This window comes from Poecilia formosa, unplaced genomic scaffold (genome assembly GCF_000485575.1).
Source record: "Poecilia formosa unplaced genomic scaffold, Poecilia_formosa-5.1.2 Scaffold277, whole genome shotgun sequence".
NCBI lineage: Eukaryota > Metazoa > Chordata > Actinopteri > Cyprinodontiformes > Poeciliidae > Poecilia > Poecilia formosa.
In genome coordinates, this window is record NW_006800216.1 from 239402 (window position 1) to 260293 (window position 20892).

Below are 20892 nucleotides of genomic sequence, written 5' to 3' on the forward strand. Positions count from 1 at the left end.
TCGTGTAAGAACTGCCACTTAGTAAATGCTCCTCACTTATTGAACTTACTGAATAAATATTTACAGTGTTTTCTTATTTTATTACAGAAATGTTGTAATGTAACTAAATGCCAACGACCAAATGTGGAGCAAATGATAATTTTCTCTTCATACATTAACATGGACATAACTAGTACATGCAATGTGTAGAAAATGCAATGTGGAAAGACCCGAGGCCTGTATTAAAATCCAAAATGGAAATTAACTGTGCAGCCTTAGCTGCAACAACAACAACAACAAAAATGCACTTTGTAGTGTTGCATCAGTAGCAGTTTCTGGATATCTTTGTTTCCTCTATGACATCCAGGTTGCTCTATTAGCGTCTCATAACAAGGAAATGAACATTTTCAATTTCAGTTGCCTCAAATTTTAAAACAAAACAGCTAAAACAGAAAGGGTCTAACTAGCTGTTAGCATCTAATGGTTTATTTAAGCTTCTACAAACCCAGTGTGACATCTACATCTCTCTACCACAGGTAAAGGGACCATTGCTGAATTTTTTTTTAACAGAATATCCTTTTAAAATATCAAAACTTCCCCTTTAACTTAAACTGAGGTGGATGGGGGTGTATCATGTTCAGAATTGAGGCCCCTTAAAATCAATAGCAGTTTCTGGATATCTTATTGACAGCCCCCCCTCTGTTTGATTTCCCCCCCTACGCAGCTTCTTGTTTCCCACAATGCTCAGCGACTGTCACCACCAAGATGGCCGACGCTATGGAGGAATATGAGAAAGAAGCTGGCTGCGTCCCTATTCTCCATCCCGAGGTAAGCTCCGGGAGCTCCACGCCTTTGCACGGCGCTATGAACACACCCAAAACGGGTTCTGCCGGTTTGGCTCGGTGCGGCTCGCTGTTTTTGTGGGTCTTTGTTGGAAACTCCGAATGCCCCCTGCATTACCACCGATGGAGGCGGGTGAGGGGGGTGTCAGCCAGCTAGCCTAGCGATGCTAACCGCTAACGCTAGCCCCCTCCTCTTGCTGGCCAGCCAGTAACCGCTGGGCAGATGTTGGTGTGGATGTTAACGTTGAGAAATGTTGTTGGTAATAGAGAAACTATGTGTTTGTGTGTCCCGAGCGAGGCCGAACAATAAAGGAAGCGACGGAAAACGTTAAGGGTTAATCCTTCCTGTCATAGGAGGTTAGCTTTGTGGCTAAAGTGACAGCCCTGGCTGCTGTTTGTATCGCTGGTTGGGATATGGAAATGAATGTCAACTGAACAGTAGTCTACAAAGCAACTAGGTAAAAACATGATGGGCTAAACATGCTGGCAAAGGAATACAAAATGCCTTGCTAGGCAACAACTAATATATTTTAATATTTCTCGAAACAAGCACTTATTCTTTCGGATAACACTGTTGTGAATATGTCTGTTTCTGTCGCGCGTGCTAAAATTTTCAATTTACAAACAAGTGCGTATATATAATCAGACTTTGCATTATGGCCACATGTTTAACATTCCCTTTTCTGCCCAGACCATTTAAAGGTATGGAATAGCGTTAAGCTATGAGGTTTGGCCTCCTTTGATCTTAGATGATTTTCCATCACAGTCCATGGACGCAAAGGTGGATTGAAATCTGTAGAACATGCAGCTTTGTTGAAGCGTTTTGCTTTGTAGTTGCTGCTGAGAAGCATCCTCAGCCAGCAGAGAACACTGTTCTGGTGAAAGGGCGAATATGATTAACAATGTTTACAGGTTCATTTCTTCAAGTTAAATTGTCATTAAAAAGGTTATTAATTCTTGTAGTTTTTTTTAAAACTACATGTACCACTGTTACACATGGGATTAGTGTTGCCATTTCAAATGATTAAATAAAATAAATAATTAAAAAGGTTATTAATTCTTGTAGTTTAAAAAAAAACCCATCAATATTGTGTTGCATTAGTGTTGATCACCTAATAAAACCATCCACAATTCAGTTCCTCAGGCTTCATGAAGTATGAAATTTTGGGGAAAAAGAAGAAACCAAATATGTTTAAATTGCCAAACATTTTTCTGTCTAGTAATCTAAAAGATAAAAATCATCAAAATAAAGGGCATTAACATTTATTCACACTTCCCCTTGGTTTCCCAGAACAATTAATGTCAAATAATTGATATTTTTGGCCTTTGGATCACCGACTGAGACCCAAACACTTAAAAATAAAAAAAATGCTATTCACCCAAATTAGATACTTTTATGTTTTTTTAAATATTTACAAAAAATATACATCAAAAACCGTCTCTATTTAATCCAAGATAACAACATTTAATCTTATAAATGTAAAGTTGAGTGGAAGGAAGAGGTATGGTGGAAATATGTCATTGTGTGAGATGAATAACTGCGATGTGGTATACCACTTTTCCTTACTAGGACTTTTAATATTTGCAGAGCACTGCAGATCAGAAACAACCCAAAACATTGTTTTCCTGCTTTTGACATAAAGTCTGAGGACAAAAATAACTGGATTTACATAATTCTTTCTTCCTATACATTAAATTTATCAAACATTATTTTTGGTCTATTAAATCATCAACCATCAGTAAACACTTTGATGCATTTCCTTCATCAGTTATGAAAAAAAAAAATCTGCTGGGTTCAAATCTACATTGAGAAATCTTCAGAATATGTTTTCTTTTATTTACCATAGAAATGATCGAATTTCTGAAATAATCAGAATGTCCTTAGTGATACTAATTTTGACCAATTCTGATTTTCTTTATTTTATGCATTTTTTTTTTAACCTGACAACAAGTACAATGTTCTAATTGTTCTGAATAAACCCAGTGATCAACACCAAGATTAATTTCTTACTTTATTCAGATCATTTACGGTTAAAGCCCCTTATTTAATATTGCACACATTAAAAAAAGACATTGTTGTAAATTTAAATTATTCTCCGTCTCGCTCCTCACAACATTTCAATGGTTATTTATATATTTGACATCAGCTCGGTATTAATTCTCAAATCTCGGTGCTGTTTTATCACTTTGTCTGTAGACTGATTATTATTTGCTCTTTTTGCTTGGCAGGGATTTCAGCCACCGTGTGTCTGTTTGTAGTTTTCTTCAGCGGTAGTTGGCATGCTCCTCCAGCAGCAGTCCTGTTTCACTACTTGGTTTGTGGCCAGCAGGCCGAGCGGCCCGGTTTGGATCCTGGTATCGCCTTCAACAGCGAGCACCGGAAATGATTCACGGTGGCATTTTGTCGTTTGTGCCATATGCTGCCGTATGGGTCAATTTACTCAGTAAAGATGGCTTTAGATGGAGGATTTCTGGCACTTTGTAAACTGGATGCCTGGAAGTATTTTAGTTATGGCTTCTATTTGTGATTTAACACAATTTTACAAACTATTTGTAGCTGTGCCGTGCTCCAGTTAAGGTTTTATGGATTTTAGAGCCATGTGAATATCTATAGATTTAGATTTTCTGTATAGATTACAGGTGCTCTGATCATGCTTTCTGTGGTTGATACCAATATTTGTTGTTTTTGGGTTTGTTTGTTTTTTCGTTAGCCTCGTTTGATGGAGGTTGTCTGGTTTTTTGTTTATTTTTTCTTAACGTGCTCTAGGTGGATGCGTTTGTAAAACACAGAAGAACAGAAGCATTTGTCCATTGTTTGGGATTCCTTCCTGTCTATATTTGCTTAGAAAGACTTGAGACTGAAGCTGGAGGTTTCCTCGTCTTGATCCTTGTCTTCCCACGCAGCTGGAGAACAATAGAAGAAGAGACGGGTGGGTCACGCAGGTTGAATGAGACGCAGTGCCTGCCGTTGTGGAGCTGAGATGTAATTATGTTTGTTCTGTAATTGGAAGAACACGACAGGATGTTGTCCTCGTTGGAAGTTGCTTCCTATCTTGCGCTGTTAGAAAACCATATCAACTTTTATTTCGTAACGTTTTCACAAAGCAATTTGTTAAAAGATTAATTTTAAATTTATTGGTATTGATTGGACAAACAATGGAGAAAATAGTAAAACTATCAATCCAGACAGTTTTGTGGGGTTTTATACATCATTATCTGCAATTTATTGAAACAATGATAAATCACAACTCTTATAAGAAGTGAATCAGAATAACTGAAAACTACACTATAAATGCCTGTATGTTTTGGTTGCGTATTTTAATCCGCATAGCATCTCAAAATCAATGATTTGCAGTCTGAAATCTGTGGAAATCCATCCGTTTTTGTAGATTTCATATTAAAGTCCATATCTACATAGAAAAAGTCATGTTAAATTCATTGTCAATGTTTATTTTTGTAGTTTAGAAATACGCAAAAAAAAAACGGATGGAGAATTCTGAAAATTAAGAGTCTGAGAAGGTGTTTAATTCTCACATGAAAAATTAAAAGGAACCATAACAACCTAACATATTCTTTATCGACTTCAGTTACTCAAAAATACTTTATTTATCCTAAAGGGACAGGACATGTTGTCATAACTCACATCACACAAGTATCTTCAAAAAACGCTGTGGACGGTGATGCTGTGGGCCAGTAGCAGTCAGTGTGGTGACTAATTTGCAGAGGCCTCTGATCAAAGACTGTTAGCATGCTAATAGGCCACAGCAGTACATCCTGGTTGAAATTATTCGTTGTTGGCAACCGCTGCTAATCCACCTCATTTGCTTTTGCCCCAGCGTAACACAGCCACTCCAATACGCCGCCGCTATGAGCGGCGCGACTCTATAAAGAATTTAAACGCGAGTGAGAAAGCTTTTAGCTTGTTTGGTTATAAAATGAAAACAAAGGCAGACCGATGCTCAGTCACTTGATTCTTCTACTATGAATCATCCTCATCATCCGCTCTCCCTCTCTCCCTCCAATCACTGCGCTGTAGCTGCTCTTCAGTATTGAATTAGCCTCCTAAAACGACTCTAATTTCAGGCTGAATTGGATTGTGAGCCATGGCCACAGCCGGCAGCAGCTAAACAATGGCCGGGAGGCAGCCAAGTTCAGCGAGAATCTTCAACTGGTGCTGAAGTAACTATGAGTGTGATATATGATTGTGGGAATCGTATTTAGCCGTAAACATGTGAGCCGGACCTCCTGGGGAACGGCAGCCTCACGCCTCACTGAGCTGCTCTGCCGAGGCCCAGCCTCAAGACGACGCACCAACCTGAACGTAACGTAAGGTAACACCTTCAAAATAAGTAAAAAAAGAAAAAAGAAATGCCCCCAGGTGATATCACCATGGCGACAAATGCAATCCTCAGCTCTTCAGGTGGCAGAGGGGAGAAGGTGGATCAAAAAAAGAGCTCAGAGGTTCTCTCTACAGGAAGGGAGGATCTAAGAAAGCGACTGAATAATAATCGCTAAAGCAAAAACAGATTCTTTCTGCTCCAGAAGCTCAGAGGAAGCAGAAAGACATTTGTTCCCCTTAACTGAGTCTCCAGATGAGTTGGAAGGCTTAGAGTCGCAGATGAAAACCAGAGGCACGCTTAAAAGTAGGGCTGGAACTAAAGATTATTTTAGTTATTGATTAATCTTGATAATAATATTGATTATTCTGAAGATTAATTGGATTTAAAAACTGGATCATTCCTCATTTTGCATATTTAAAAGTTTTTATTTAAGCCATTTTTATGCAATTCTAGAATAAGCCCGTCACAATGAGCAATTAATCGTGTGATAAATTAAAATGAGCTCAATCATTTCCATTCTGATGATTCATATTTTTTGAAGGGTAGTTTTGTTTAGAGAGAGATGACAATCCATTTTATTTATGGCTTGAGTTGTGGTTTTTCTTTGCATTGTTTTCATTGTTTTTGATTTTGTGTTTTTGTGTTCGCTAACTCAGCAAAATTCTCAAGCCTGTGGTTATCCCTGTTGATGGTGCGAATTTTCCTTCCACTCAACTTTCTTTGAATATCCTTCGATACACCACAACCAGCTTCGTTAGCAATGACATTTTGTGGCTTCTCTTCTTCTAAGCATACGGTCCAGTCAACAGTCTCCTCCATGATTCTGTTGCAGCCTAACCCGGCTTTTCTTTTCCTTTCCTTTCTTTTCCTGCGATCTCCCAGGAAATCAAACCCCAGAGTCACTACAATCACGGCTACACCGAGAACGTCAGCCGGAAAAACCATGTGGACGACTACAGCACCTGGGATATCGTCAAAGCCACACAGTGAGCGCAAGATTTGTCTGTGTCAGTGGAAATTGACTCATTAAGCCGCTCCTTTCTCACTAACGAGTGGCTTAATGAGGGTAGTCGTTACTGAAGAAACTGAATGTTTTTATGAGAAGTTATTAGGACAATGACAAACTGTTTTGTTCTTAGTCGAAGGTACCACTTTCCAGAATGTCTTGTGGGGTTTATCCACATAAATGAATTTGAATTTAACCTGATCATATTACAAAAGTGCACGAAACTTTGTCAATATTCCATGAGTGTTGGAAAAAAAACAGCTTTGAAATTGTGGTGTTTCCATTAAAAAACAAACACAGTTAAAATCACTTGTGAATAACTTTGTTCATGCAATACGTCATTAAAAAACATGCCAGACAATGATCTCGCAGCTACTTCCTGTTGTTATTTTTTCTTTGTAGTTTACGTCAGTAGCTTCCCGTTGTTGATCATGTGACTCGTGTGATGCATAAGAAGTGTTTCCATTCCAGTTTTGTGAAGTAAAGCAGTTACTTGGGCCAAACAAACCACCTCATTCCAGCGCCAAAACATTTTATTGAAATTTTATTTTTATTTTTTTTCTTTTCAAATTGCCTTGTTTCCATAAAGCAAATTTGTTTTCAAAATGTCAAATTGCGCAATTCTATAGTCAGTGGAAACCCAGCTAGTGTCTGATCGCGCTCCTGCTTGTGCTGCAGGTACGGCATCTTCGAGCGCTGCAGAGAGCTGGTGGAGGCGGGCTTTGACGTTCGGCAGCCAGACAAAGAAAACGTAACGCTCCTCCACTGGGCCGCCATCAACAACAGGATAGACTTGGTGAAGTAAGTCGGAGCAGAACATCTTGTTCATGCAGAAGCTTGGGTGTAATTTCCTGTGAGAGGAAACAAGCTGCTTTCTCTGTTTATAGAGTTTAAACACTGATTAGATGGGAAAATAGACAAAGTGTCATATTTCACTCAGTGTGCTGTGTTTGTGTGCAGGTACTATATATCAAAGGGGGCCATAGTTGACCAGCTGGGCGGAGACCTCAACTCTACACCTTTGCATTGGGCCACAAGGTGACACACATCTCCCTGATCTGACCTGTCTGCATTAAATCACTTCATCTGATCAAGTTTAAACACACTGGATTTCACTTTTACTGTAGCAGGACAAGAAAATGTATATTTGAGAACCAAAGAGTTGTACTGTGATTCATACGTCTTAAAACTGAAATGTACTTTTTGTGGTTGAGTCTCCTGTACTTAATAAATCCCATCCAGTTTGACTGAGGTTGAGCTAATTCACAAAAAGGAACACAACAAAATTATTTATCATTTAACACCATTATTCCACTTACTTCTTAACCCCGGTTATTAGTTGGATAGTAGAAGTAGTTTCTAGATTGTCAAACTGATGAGGTCAGCCCAAACAAACAGGCAGCTTCGGGTTCTCCGCTCTGTGTTTTCTTGGACTCAACTTCTTATCTAGATGAAAACAAATCACAATCATTTTTCTAGAGGGTTAAGATGGTTTTGTGGTTCTAGATATATTGTATTTTATTGTGCTAGCATAAAAAGGGCTCTTTGACAGGTTGCTAACCCCTGATGTAAGGGAAGGACCAGCACTTTGTTCCTGCATGCTTTGAGAATAGTGTGGTCAACGCAACATATCCTCTGGCATCCTGTTAAAATGATTTTACACTGCATTAAAGGTTTAACGGCAAATTGTATTGGTTATGGAAAAAGAACAGTTAAAGCCTTGGAATACCTCAACACTGCTAACAGGGTCAAACCGGTTCAGCAGTGCTGCCCTTTAAGGTTAATGTTTTCCAACACGTAGTAGTAAAAGTTGGTGTCTGAAGTATTTATGTTCGTTATATTACCCTTTTCAGGTATGTATGTTGTAAATTCATACATTTTAAGGAATGAAGTTGAAGAATACCTATAAAATATGTGCCTTTTGATCCAACACTTAATTTCCTTGTATAGAAATGTGTCCATCTTCTTGATGTCAGTTTCTAAATCATACATATTTGGACTTGTTTTCTTCACTGTTAAGACTATAAAACCATATCTTCATGCACTAAAATCACTTCCTTCCTCATTTCTTCCCGTATTATACACTGACTCCACGTTGTGTGGAAGGTCACACGAGTTGCACCCAAAGCACACAGGTGGCATTGCATTCCCTCTTCCTGAATTATTGATGGATCCATTCAACAGCAGACATCTGCACTATCACTACTTTAGACACAGAGGGGTCCGGTTTCACCCCCCTGCCACCAACACCAGCTGTCAGTGACCTTTCAGAAGCCCCTAACAACTGTTCAGGAACTTCTTTTTTTTTTTTTTAATAGTTATTTAAAGTCTTAAATTAATTCATATAAAATTAAGGCCTTAAAATGTCTTAAATGCATTAAAGAAAAATGTAAGTTGGCCTTAAATACACTAACCACAGGTCTTGAATTTTTGTCGTGTTTTTTTCTTGTGGGACTTTTCAATCACGCAACAAACTGTTTGCTTGCTAGCTAGAAAGACATATGCTATGCAAGAAGAACAAAACTGCTGCCAAGAGCCACAAAAGTACTCTAATAATTTCAATGTTGTTCAGTATTTCTGTTTTATGTCTCTGTCATGATATAGATCTTAAATTTAATTCCTAATGGACTTAAGAAATCTTACATTTGAGTCAGTGAAACTTGTATAAACCCAGCAAACCTCAGTAATCCTCCACTGAGTGGTACGGCACTATGGTTGTGCACTATTTAATGGTCTGGTGTATCATAGCGCTTTTCCACCACCAGTTTTACTCTTACTGGGCAAACAGGGTTAAACCCAAATTCCTAAAGTTGCATCGTCCTAGTGCCATAACAACTGTGATGCACTAGTTTGTCGCATGCTGGTCGCAAGCATGTGATATCTTTCTGTCCCCCAATCAGTGGGTGGTGTAGAAGAATTATCTGTATGTGTTTTAAAGTCTTGTACTCCTCTTCTCCTACAGACAAGGCCATCTCTCCATGGTGGTGCAGCTCATGAAGTATGGCGCAGACCCATCTTTGATCGATGGGGAAGGTTGTAGTTGTGTTCATCTGGCTGCCCAGTTCGGCCACACTTCTATTGTGGCATACCTCATCGCCAAAGGACAGGTAGGAAGAACAAAGAACCAACTTCTTACCAATCTCACTGATTTCATGATCAGTGATTGACCCATCACACACTCTTCAAAACAACTGTGTTCCAATTAGCAATTGCACCGTACATAAGCACAACAAGCAAAGATGCTGCTGGCAAGAACACTCCTGATACTGAGTAAAGAAAATGGTTCATTTTAGTGTAAACTAATAAAATGAATGCAGATTTATCTTCTTATACATTTTGGACTATTTAAAGGAAAAATATTATCTACAAAAGTGATAATTCAGAATGCCAGAGTGCAGTAAATAACAGGCAGTTTGAAACATTCTGAAGTAGGAAATGCAGCTGAAAAATATGCAGAAACTGCTGCTAATAATGCTAACAATGCTAATGCTAATATTAGCTATTAAAATGCCCATTTTAAACGCTGGTTTAAAATGTTCACTCTGTGTTTTCCTTATTTTAAAAGTAATAGCTGAACTCTGTTTTTACATCAGACCATGAGAAATACAAACCTCACAGTGTGATGTCGCCTCTTGTGCAACTGCAAATAAGGGATGATGAAAAACAGGTTGCTGCATCTTTATAATAAATGAATCAGTGGTTTAACAATATATCACATAATGGTCATTAGATGGTTTTCCTCTTAAATATGAAGTCAGACACGGATGTTATTTGAAGTAATCTTGTAAAAAATATGATGCGTATTTTATTTTCAGGTGTGGGAAAAAAAAGTTTTTTTTTTTGTTTTTTTTTTTTAAGTTTTTTTTTACCAGTATTCTCCATTAGGGGGCGCCCATTGCTTCACTTTTTAGCCTGTTATTCTGCATCCTCTTCCAGTGATCCTATGATTCTTTTTCTGTTTTGTGGCAGGATGTGGATATGATGGATCAGAACGGCATGACTCCTCTCATGTGGGCAGCTTACAGGACACACAGGTGTGTCTGTTTGTACAGTTTATTCAGTGTCACATGCTGTTCTTATTTTTATTTTTTTTTCTTTAATTATGTAAAGCACCTTGAAATGCCTTGCTCCTGAAATGTGCTATACAAATAAAATTTGATTGATTGATTGAGTAGCGTGTTTTTGTTACATTACTGTACATTATCATAGTGGGGAAACCATTCAGAACGTAAAAAAAAAAAATCATAAAATTTGTTACATAAAAGCCCAGACAAGCTACAACACTTGTAGTTTTCTGAAAGCTCTACGTAGATGACCATCTTTATCAGATAGGACCTCTTCTATTTTTGACCCTATTCTCTTCCCTTCATTCCAGCGTCGACCCCACCCGACTGCTGCTGACCTTTAACGTGTCGGTCAATCTGGGCGACAAGTATCACAAGAACACGGCGCTGCACTGGGCCGTGCTGGCCGGTAACACCACCGTCATCAGCCTGCTGCTGGACGCCAACGCTAACGTTGACGCGCAGAACATCAAGGTGATGCTTTCCCCTTCGTTTACACAGCCGTCAGTGTAAAAAATTGTCAAGAAATTCATTCAGTTCAGGAATTAAATGGAAAAAAGTCATTATGCTCTGATATATTTTGGCTAATATAAACCCTAACTTTCTGAGAAAATAAAAATATAAGACTAGTTTCAAAGACAAAAAAAAAAGATTTTTAACACAGAAACTGACTGCAGGTTATTAAAATGTCGGCTTCCATGGATTTTTAATGAGGTGTTTAGTGGAAGGAAAAAGTGCGGTGGAAAACAACAGGATTGCTGCTGACTCAGAAGGCTATTCAGGAACCAGGGGAGGATTCTTGAGGTATAGACTTTGGTTAAGCCCTCCCTACATAGACTTTCTTTTTAAATGCAAAGTTCAAATTTTGTAAGAAACTAAATTTGTTGTTTTCGATTAGCTCAATAGTCAAAATAATCAGAAATAAATGCTTATAATATATCCCTCTGTGTGGAATGGCAAGTTTTGATATCTAATCATGAACTTAAATGAACCCCCCCCCTTTCATATTTAGGTAATAATATATCGCTGTGAGCAAAAATACTTTGCTTGACAGAATAACGACCTTTCCTGGACCGTTCAGCCCTAAACCAGAGCCATGCTCTGTACTGACTGCTCTTTCCCCAACCTTCAGGGCGAAACACCTCTGGACCTCGCCAAGCAAAGGAAGAATGTCTGGATGATCAATCACTTACAGGAAGCGCGGCAGGCCAAAGGTTACGACAGCCCATCATATCTGAAGAGACTGAAGATGGACAAGGTACACATTTTATTGTAGCTGTTGAGTTTATCAGAATCATCACTAATCTCTGTTTAAGAGTGAACACGGCAGCTGGAGGTATGCTCAGACTGAATGTACCTTTCCAACTTTATTCAGAGATATTTATTGTCATCCCAGGCTGGTCAGACTGCTGCTTGTCCAGAAACATCTCCTTTCAAAAAGGCTTCTAAAGGAAATCAGGACAGAACAGCCAGGAGTGTCCCAGTCTGTTGTCTTTGTTCGGATAACCTTAGGTGGTTCCTTCCAATCGTTTCATTAAGTAGCAAATCCCATAGCAGCGTTTAAACATGCCTGAATTTGACATTTGATCATTAAACTTAACATGAGTGGGCGGACGAGCCAAAACACACCCCAGACTGTCTCAAAGGTTCAACTATTATCTTTATTAATTCTCCTGAAATGATTTGTTGTCTCCCTGCTTACCTGTTGGGATGTTAGCTCATGAAAGTAAATTAGCTTGCTTTCCATTGTCTGCATAGATTTGCTATAGTAGTTTTAGATTCCTGCAACACGCCTGGCTTGTAGCTACATTCACATTACTGTAGTTATCAGATGGTGCCAGAACTTATTCATTCAATTTCTTTTATGTCTTTACAAATAATTCCAGGTTGAGACTGCTGAATGTTCCCGTCATATTTAGTTGTTATAGAGCAGTGTATTGTTGTAGAACAGCAACTTCTGTGTATTCTGGAGAAATGTTGTTCTGTGGTATGTTATTGATAATAATGGAAACTCAAAAAGTCTGATTAAAAAGAGTTTGTGTTTTGGACTAGTTTGTTAAGAGCCTAACTGTTTTTGTTTGATTTTTTTATTGAATTAAACTAAAAAGAATGCATCAAACTACAAGGAATTAGCTGATTTTTCTATAGACCAAAGTGTTTTTTATTTTTATTTAATGAACAGAAAAAGAAACACAGAAAACTGTCCGATTTCAGTTTTATTCTAGTTCATCGGTGGATCTCTAAGTATTACTACTGTAATTTATTGTGGCCAAAAACAGATTTTTTTGAAAATATGTTTAAAATCTGACCTGGCGATTCTGGTTTTTGTCAGAGTGATAGATTTTCAGACCTTTGCAGAAGTAGATGAGTTCGATTTCACACGCAAATATCAGCCAATCACAGTTAGAGAAACCAGTGTTACTATGCGGTGGTCACAGAGGTCAGGTAGAAAGGCTGCAGATATCTCCAGTTTTTTCTGTTTACTGCATTTTCATTGCTAAGATCTAGACTCACCTTGTACTCATGCAATAGATAAGAAGACTGTATGCTGACTTTACTGTTTAAAGCAGCTTTTTATCTTTAAAAGAGTCTTTTAGTTGCCTTCAGTTCATATTTATATGGTAAAGTCAGGACGTGTCTCAGCTCATTTGTGGCCAACATTGCTGGACGTTGCTGTCAGGCTGAAAACAAACTCATTAACATTGATACTTTTATTTTCTAACGTAGTTTATATTTTTATATTTTTGAGTTATGTATGCATTTTTAAAATTTTTGTGTTTTCCTTTGTAAATAAGGAGTTCAGACAGAAAGTGATGCTGGGAACTCCATTCGTCGTCATCTGGCTGGTGGGTTTCATCGCTGACCTGGACGTCGACTCTTGGCTGATCAAGGGCATCATGTACGCTGGCGTCTGGGTCGCCGTGCAGTTCCTCTCCAAGTACGTCCCAGCTTAAAAAAATAAGAATAGATTCCACACTTTCCCTTGTTTAGTTAAAGTTCACTTTTTAGGAGCATAAAGGAACCTCTTTTATCATCCTTATTGTGTGCATGCACATACTTGGCAGTGAAAAACTTAGAAAACTCCAACATGCTCTGGTGCAATCGCGGCTAAGCTGCTGCTAACGGCAACCATTCCTCCTCCCCCTCCCTCTGCAGGGCTTTCTTTGACCACTCCATGCACAGCGCTCTGCCTCTGGGAATCTACCTGGCGACCAAGTTCTGGATGTACTCCACCTGGTTTTACTGGTTCTGGAATGATATCCTTCCACCCTGACACCGGCGCTCCAGGCGCAGCACGTGTTCGGTTCTCACGGCAACCGGCCGCAGCAGACCGGTACTCGCGTTTTAACCTTTCTGCTCACTAGCTTCTAATTACACCAGGTGAGATAAGGGTATCATTGCTGTGGGAAACATTCATTTCACACCTCATTGCTTCTGCAATGTGGGAGGGAGCTGACTGCTCTGTTGACCTGAGCTCAGCTAAGAAGAAAACCGAATGTTTGCAATGCCAACGGTGCATTAACATTACATCCATTACAGTTGCTTAAATGCTCTTGAGCAGACATGTTTGCACACGTGCAGTCATCTGTAAAGAGAGAAAGTCAATCATGGCGTAGTGATCGCACATGGATCATTAGTCATGTGGAAATTAGTTCCTATTAAACCCAGACTTTCAGTTCCGTTCGTTCTTGCTGGCTTCAGTGTTAGCTTGCAGCTACTTGCAGAAAGATTAACACTTAGCATATCGCACTGTTCAGTCACATAAAGAAACTAGCTGATGCATACATCACGTTCTAGATCATTTTGTCAACCTTTAACTAGAGTGTAGACATAATAAGAAATAACCATGTGAGCTTCAGCAGGCGTTAATTCAGTAGTTATCTCCCCCTAAAGTAGTCATCCAGATGTTTTTCTGCACAAAACAAAAAAGGAGGCCATGGAAAAATCTGCTTTTTAATCAGATGCAAAAATTCTACAGATTTTTCATTTAGCCATGTAAGCCTCATAGACTGATTTTTATCTCAACAGGTGATAAAACTTTTCTCCAGAAAGTCTTTGGCTAATCAAATTTTGCTCAAACTGGATGTTTTAATATGAAGGTGATGAGTTTGGGCCTTCTTTCACGACATTAAGGTGGCGACACATCCTTATAGCATTAAGCTCCTCGGCGTTACATGAATCTTTTGGTTTTATATGAATCATTGATTCATAATTCTGATTCAATTTGCACATCTGCATGTTTCTTTAGAAGTCTGTCCTTCAAAGGCGTTGTCCGGAGTGTTTCCTGCCGCTGACTCACCGTCAAATCAGTTACAGCAAATAGTGCAGAGATCATCCTTCCTTCACCTTGGTTAGAGTAACGTCAGTGACTGGCTGCCCTGACTGCGTCACACGCAGGCATGGTTCACTTCATATCCTAGCTTGTGCAAACAAATCCCAGCTGCTGATGAAGCTGGAGAAGTTTTCTTCCTGAGTGGGACGAGTCATGATTTATAGCTTCTAAATGAATTCTTGGAAGGAAGTTGGGGTGAGCTGGTGCAGGATACATCAGTGTCTGCAGTGTCTCCACATGTGCAGACTGAAATTGGCGTTGATTTATCAGTGCACCCCTGGTTTTCATTGAACATCCCCACGCAGTTCAGAATGCTATTGAGAAACAGTTAACTGCATTTTCATTAGAATCATTACTTTTTTCATTGTTAAAATAAACCTTTAACAATAGTTAAAGGCCATTGTTGGCGGCAAAAGCAAGTTCAGATTGTTACTAATGAGCTTATTTTCCTATGAAGATGAACTTTCATTTTAATAATTTGGTATAAACAAGAAACTAGCATTGTACCTTGTAGCGACTTTTTTCCCAGTCTATACCGATTTCCTCTTTTCTTTGAGGTCTGACCTGCCGAATCAGGTTTTTTTTTTTTTAAGAATCACAAAACATGAAAGAAAAAGAATATATGCTGCAAGTTTTACTCGCAAAAGAATTTTTTAACCAACTTTTCTTGGTTAAAACCAGTTTCTAGTTTTCTTTGGCTTCTTGATGCTGCTGCCTTTCTAATGACTTTAAAAATGAAAGTAAAATAATGCTGCAGGTTTTTACATAGAGGTCGTAGTTTTGAATACAAAGGAAACAAAACGGTCATAGTTAGGGGTGTAACGGAGCACAAATATCACACTTCAGTACGTTCTTAAGTTTTAAAGTCACAGTACAGTGTATTTTCGGTTCTCTTCAGTCAAGAGAAACGAATAAAAAGTGACCATTGTAAAACCGACTCCAGTCGGTTTTAAATTAGTAGCTCGGTGTTGTCATGAGTCAGATCACTGTAAAAATCATAGAGAATTTTAAAAAAAACAAATAAAGCCATATTATCAGTATCTGCCTTGACCCCTCTGCACACCTTCCATTTGCCACCGTCCACATGCCGTTCCTGGTCAACACCCTGGCTTTGTTCTACAACTTTGGCAAATCCTGGAAATCTGATCCTGGAATCATTAAGGCGTCAGAGGAGCAGAAGAAAAAGGTATCCCTCCCTTCCAGCTTCATAATCACTGTGTGATTATATAACACTAATCTCTCTGCTATAGTTTGAATTACAGTCTTGGCTGATGTTTCTCTCTGTGTTGCATTGCAGCGTTACATAATGTTTCAGATTTTCTGTCCTGCTGCTTTAGGCCTCTTTGTCCCTCATTATCACAAAGTGTTAGAGGAAAGAAGGGTCTCTGTCTCCTACCAGGCCCCAGATTCTACATCCTGTGAATGAGGAAAGCAAAATTTACCCTCGTTTGGAGACTACAAAGCCCCACACAGTTCATGTAGGCTACAAGAGAACCCAAGATACTAGATAACAGGAAGTCTAAATAAAGTACTGCAGTCTTGCATCTTGCATTGTTTTGGCCTGTGTGGCTTTCTGCCTGCCTGTAATGGAACATGGTTGATTTAGAAATGTTGGCGGCCATTTGACAATCCAGAATTGAAATGAGGCTTTAAAGTCTTGCAGATGCACACACTGCTAATTGCTTATATAAGATGCTAAAGAGATTGGTGACAATATTCTGATTTGTACCTCTCCCTTGTCCAAGAACATAATGTGATCCTTGCTAATGTATAGTGTAGAGTAGACCATAGAGTAAATATTTCCTGTTCAATTTTTCTTCTTCTTCTTCAGACAATTGTGGAGTTAGCCGAGACAGGCAGCTTGGATCTAAGCATATTCTGCAGCACCTGCTTGGTAAGCTCCTCCTTGAAAGCTGTTATGTCCTGCAGTTGTCTGCAGAAAGCAGAGCTCATCTGGCTCTGTTTTTCTTCCAGATACGGAAGCCCATCCGGTCCAAACACTGTGCCGTGTGCAACCGCTGCATCGCAAAGTTTGACCACCACTGTCCCTGGGTGGGGAACTGTGTGGGTAAGTCGGTTACAAGGATTTGTTTAGCATCCAAGATTGAGAAGCTGATGTAAGCATCTTAACTCTTTAAGACCCGGCGTGCATCTAAACATTCATGGTATTCCATCAGGCCCTGGTGGGTTGAAGCAAACATCCTGGAAAAGGGAAAACTGGTTACAATTGACCACAGGACCTAACAATGTGGAGAATGGAGGGAAAAACAAGCAAACTTGAGTCATTGTTGTCTGTAAAACAGATTGGAGACCATAGTGGAAGGAAGTTATGCAGGGGGGCCTTTGAACACTTCCTTTTTCTAACCTTGTGGTCAGGATGATGGTTTAAAAGTGAGGAAACTGTCTGAACAAACAGAAGGTCCATCTGTGTAATCTTAACCTCTGACAGTCTGCTTTAAAACTTCTTCAGAGATATAATACAACATCATGTGTTACACTCGCCTCACCTTGTGGGATCATCGAATATTATTAAAAACCACTAATTGTGGTTTAAGTAGTTGCTTGCAATTTTGGAACAATGATATTGACACTGGTCAGAAACAATCCTGTTCTATAAATAGTATTATTACTTCCTGTAATTAAAATTCTTACATATCTTCATCTGCGAAATTATCTTTGATTTCTTTGTATCTGTGAATTACTTGAGTTAGTAGCTGACATCTGATGTGAATTGTATCTCCGTGACTCCTTGAGAACGATTTAAATTGAGAAAAACGTCAATACTTGTGTCTCGTTTCCATTGCGCTGTGCAGCAACAATCAGTTCGGTATGGTAATTTATGGTTTGGCATAGTCAGAAAATTGTTTCCATAAACATTTGGACTCTCACTCAATGGACAGTGTTGAGTGACACCAGTAGTTCCACTCTAACCTTTCCGTACCATCATCCTATTGACCTACAACTAAAGGTGGACCAGCAAAGGTGTGGTGTGATTGGTCACTACTTTAAGGGACATGGACGATATAGCATACCAAACCGCACCGACTTGTACCGTAGGAGTAATAAACTATCAATAAACATATAGATAAATAAAATCAAATATTTTGTCCTTTACAGGAAGTGGGAATCACCGCTACTTCATGGGCTATCTCTTCTTTCTGCTTTGTATGATCTGCTGGATGATATATGGCTGCATCTCCTGTAAGCTCTGCACACTTTTTTGTTTTATCTATATTGTTTCCTAATTTCAAACGTCTTTCTAACTCCCGTCTTTCTGATTCTGCCCACCAGACTGGAAGATGCACTGCGCCACCAGTTACGCCAAGGACGGCTTCTGGCTCTATCTGACCCAGATTGCCTCTTGCTCGCCTTGGATCTTCTGGATGTTCCTCAACAGCATCTTCCACTTCATGTGGGTGGCTGTGCTCATCATGTGTCAGCTCTACCAGGTACAGCTTCATCAAGATGAAAATGGGTGGAAGGCAGGGGACACGGTTTGGTGTTTGTCTGGAATGTCAGCTGACCATGTCTCTGTGGACTTTAGATCGCGGCTCTTGGAATCACCACAAACGAGCGGATGAACGCTCGCAGATACAAGCACTTTAAGGTTACAGCCACATCCATCGAGAGCCCCTTCAAGTAAGTCATGTTCTTGCTTTCATATCATCTGGAGAGGTGTGCCGCAGGTTTCAGTTGTTGTGCCGCTTCCATTTAGTTTTTAGCAACTGCTCTAATACCGTTTTCCAACTGCATGCTGATTATTCTGTTCTATCTTAAGCTAACTAGGGCATTGCGACATTCTCTTTGTGCCCCCCTCTAGCCATGGCTGCATCCGAAACCTCATAGATTTCTTCGAGATCCGCTGCTGTGGCCTGATCCGGCCTGTGACTGTGGACTGGACCACGCAGTACACAATAGACTACGACCAGACGTCCGGCTCAGGCTACCAGCTGGTGTAGAGAAGGAAGTGGCGGACGAAGACAAAACGGAGGGTCTGGGAGGGAAGCGAAGAGTGGAAAACGAAGCTTTTTGGAAGTATTTACCCCCTCCCCCTTTGGCGCTGGAATTTTGAGCGATGCGGTTCTCTGGAGCGGTTTTCTTCATTTTGGTTTTCTCTTGTTTTTGCGGACCACCTCTCCTTTGCCGATTTAAGACTGAAGAATTAGACAAGACAAGCATGCAGTTGTGGGGCATCATCATCACCCCTGCCCTTTTTCACTACTACTACTACTACTACTTACCCCCCCGATCCCACCTTCTCTCCTGGGCCTTTTGGACAGTGTGTTGCTGCCAAACACAAGCGGAGCGGGGAAAGTTCTAAAATAAAAGCTCGTCTGTCTGTCCCAGAGACTTGAAACTCGGTGATGAGGCAGCATTGTCCCTTCTGCCCTCCCCGTACTTCATATCCCGTTTTTGTTGTGTGTCTGATGTTTCGAATGATGATTGGATCGGGAATGTTTCGGTTTGGCTGTGCTAAATTGTTGCCAGGGAAGCATAAAGGAGCCATTTTTAGGGAAATGAAACATGAATCGACTCTCGGTTTGATAGGAATAAGGGAATGTCTTTTTAAAGGTCTTGATTTTTGCACCGTGCCGAATAACGAACAGAGCCGACAAGAACTTGCCGAACTTATCAGATGAAAAGTGTTGGGATTTCAGGAGGGAACTGTTTGAGGAATCCCACTTTTTTTTTTCCCCCCCCCAACCCCGACCGCTTTCTGCTAAAATAAAGCTGCATCCACTGTAATAACCTGGAAACTGTGCAGCGGCCAAGTAGAACTGGGACTCCCTCAGCAGTGACCACGCTGACCACAGATATCCTCCAGACAATGTGATACAGGTCTATTTATTTTAAAACTATTTATAGAGAAATTAACTATGTTCTAGCGCCATCGTTTTTACATTTCACATCATTTTAGCTGAGTAGGATTTTTTAATTTTTTTTCTATAAGGAAGAGAGCATTTTAAAGAGGGGTAGCTTACATGAAAGTGGATAACTAGAAAACAAAACAGGTACGGTGAGTGTATTTATTCATAGAAACAGAAGAGGAATTAAGAAGTTTACAGGAAAGCCTCATTCCAGATGTTTCTCTTTTTAAAGCTGTAAAGTCTTATTTGTTGTCTTTTTGTCTGCCTACGATGTTGCACTGATCGTGTTTTTATTTTAGTTTGATAAATATATATATAAATATATGTTTTATTTGGCCGTTACTGAACAGGAGGTCCAGCATTTTCACGCCAACACTTCCATTGTTAGCAGAGAGGAGAAACGTGGGGGGGAAGGTCCTCTCTTCCCAGAAACCCCTGCGTGCGTGTGTGTGTGTGTGTCTGTGTGTGTGTGGATCCTGCAGCAGGAGGGACTGAGAAGTAAAGAATGTTCATTTGTACATAAACGGTTTTCTCCTTTGTCAGTGTTAGTTGAAGGTGCTCCTGGGGATTTTATTTTATTCTTTTGTTGACCTAAACATTAAACGGAGACAGTCAAATTACTATAATCCATGTTGTATGACTGTAGCTTTTAGTGATGTCCGGCGCTGCTGTCTATAGGCATTTGAGCCCGCCCCGTTCCCCTTTAAGTACTTGGAATCTCTCCACTGCATGTACAGGACAGCTGGGCTCTCGCAACGGACCCCTTCCCTTCTCCCCCTTATCATGGTCACCGTGGTGACGGCCCAGCAAAAGCCACGTTTGTCTGTATATAGTGAATGTTAAAGTATTTGCAAGTATGTTTCTGCATTATGTTCATCCAGTTTTTTGGGAGGGGCTTTTGAGTCATTCTTCAGATCCAGTGTGTTGTAAGTGGAGGTTGCCAGACTCCCAGGTGGGCCATCCCAAACAGGTGTGTAATATATTTGAATGTTTCAAACTCAAGTTTTTTGTTTTTTTTTTTAAATGTCATACATTGCTGGGTTTTTGTTATACCACTGGATGTAAAAATTGTAAAGCAAAAATACAATTTTCTTTTTTTCTAAAAGCGGAGATGTGTTCATGCAATAGTTTTAAAGGATAGAGAGCGGTTATATTCTACGAAGCGGCTTTCGCATCACCACAAGAAGACGGTTCCGTCGTCATGGCGGAGCTACGCCCGTTGCTAATCACTGATGTCACTACGGATGCCTCACATGTGACTCATATCATATAATGCCTTTTTTTGTTTTTCTTTTTAAAGTGGGCATCAGTGAATGCTGGCTGTTTGGTTCACCACTTTCAGGCTCATTGTGATCTCAAAACCCATCTTATATTACACTAGATCTTCCAGCAGCTGCAAATGTCTACTCTACCACCCCATCCCAGATCATTCACCTCACCATGTGGGATAGTAGAAGAAG

At 39.8% G+C, this 20892-nt stretch overlaps 1 protein-coding gene across 1 annotated transcript; it reads left to right on the forward strand.

The window, feature by feature from the left end:
- Positions 1 to 702: 702 nt before the first annotated feature.
- zdhhc17 (zDHHC palmitoyltransferase 17) lies at positions 703 to 20891 on the forward strand. Its single transcript, XM_007571251.2, has 17 exons — positions 703 to 807; positions 6044 to 6147; positions 6846 to 6968; positions 7128 to 7205; positions 9130 to 9274; positions 10137 to 10201; positions 10543 to 10705; positions 11364 to 11489; positions 13027 to 13169; positions 13388 to 13488; positions 15626 to 15750; positions 16396 to 16458; positions 16539 to 16632; positions 17682 to 17765; positions 17856 to 18013; positions 18109 to 18203; positions 18385 to 20891. The coding sequence occupies exons 1-17, from the start codon at positions 745 to 747 to the stop codon at positions 18521 to 18523; spliced, it is 1869 nt and encodes a 622-aa protein (XP_007571313.1). The 5' UTR covers positions 703 to 744; the 3' UTR covers positions 18524 to 20891.
- The last annotated feature ends 1 nt before the right edge of the window (position 20892 follows it).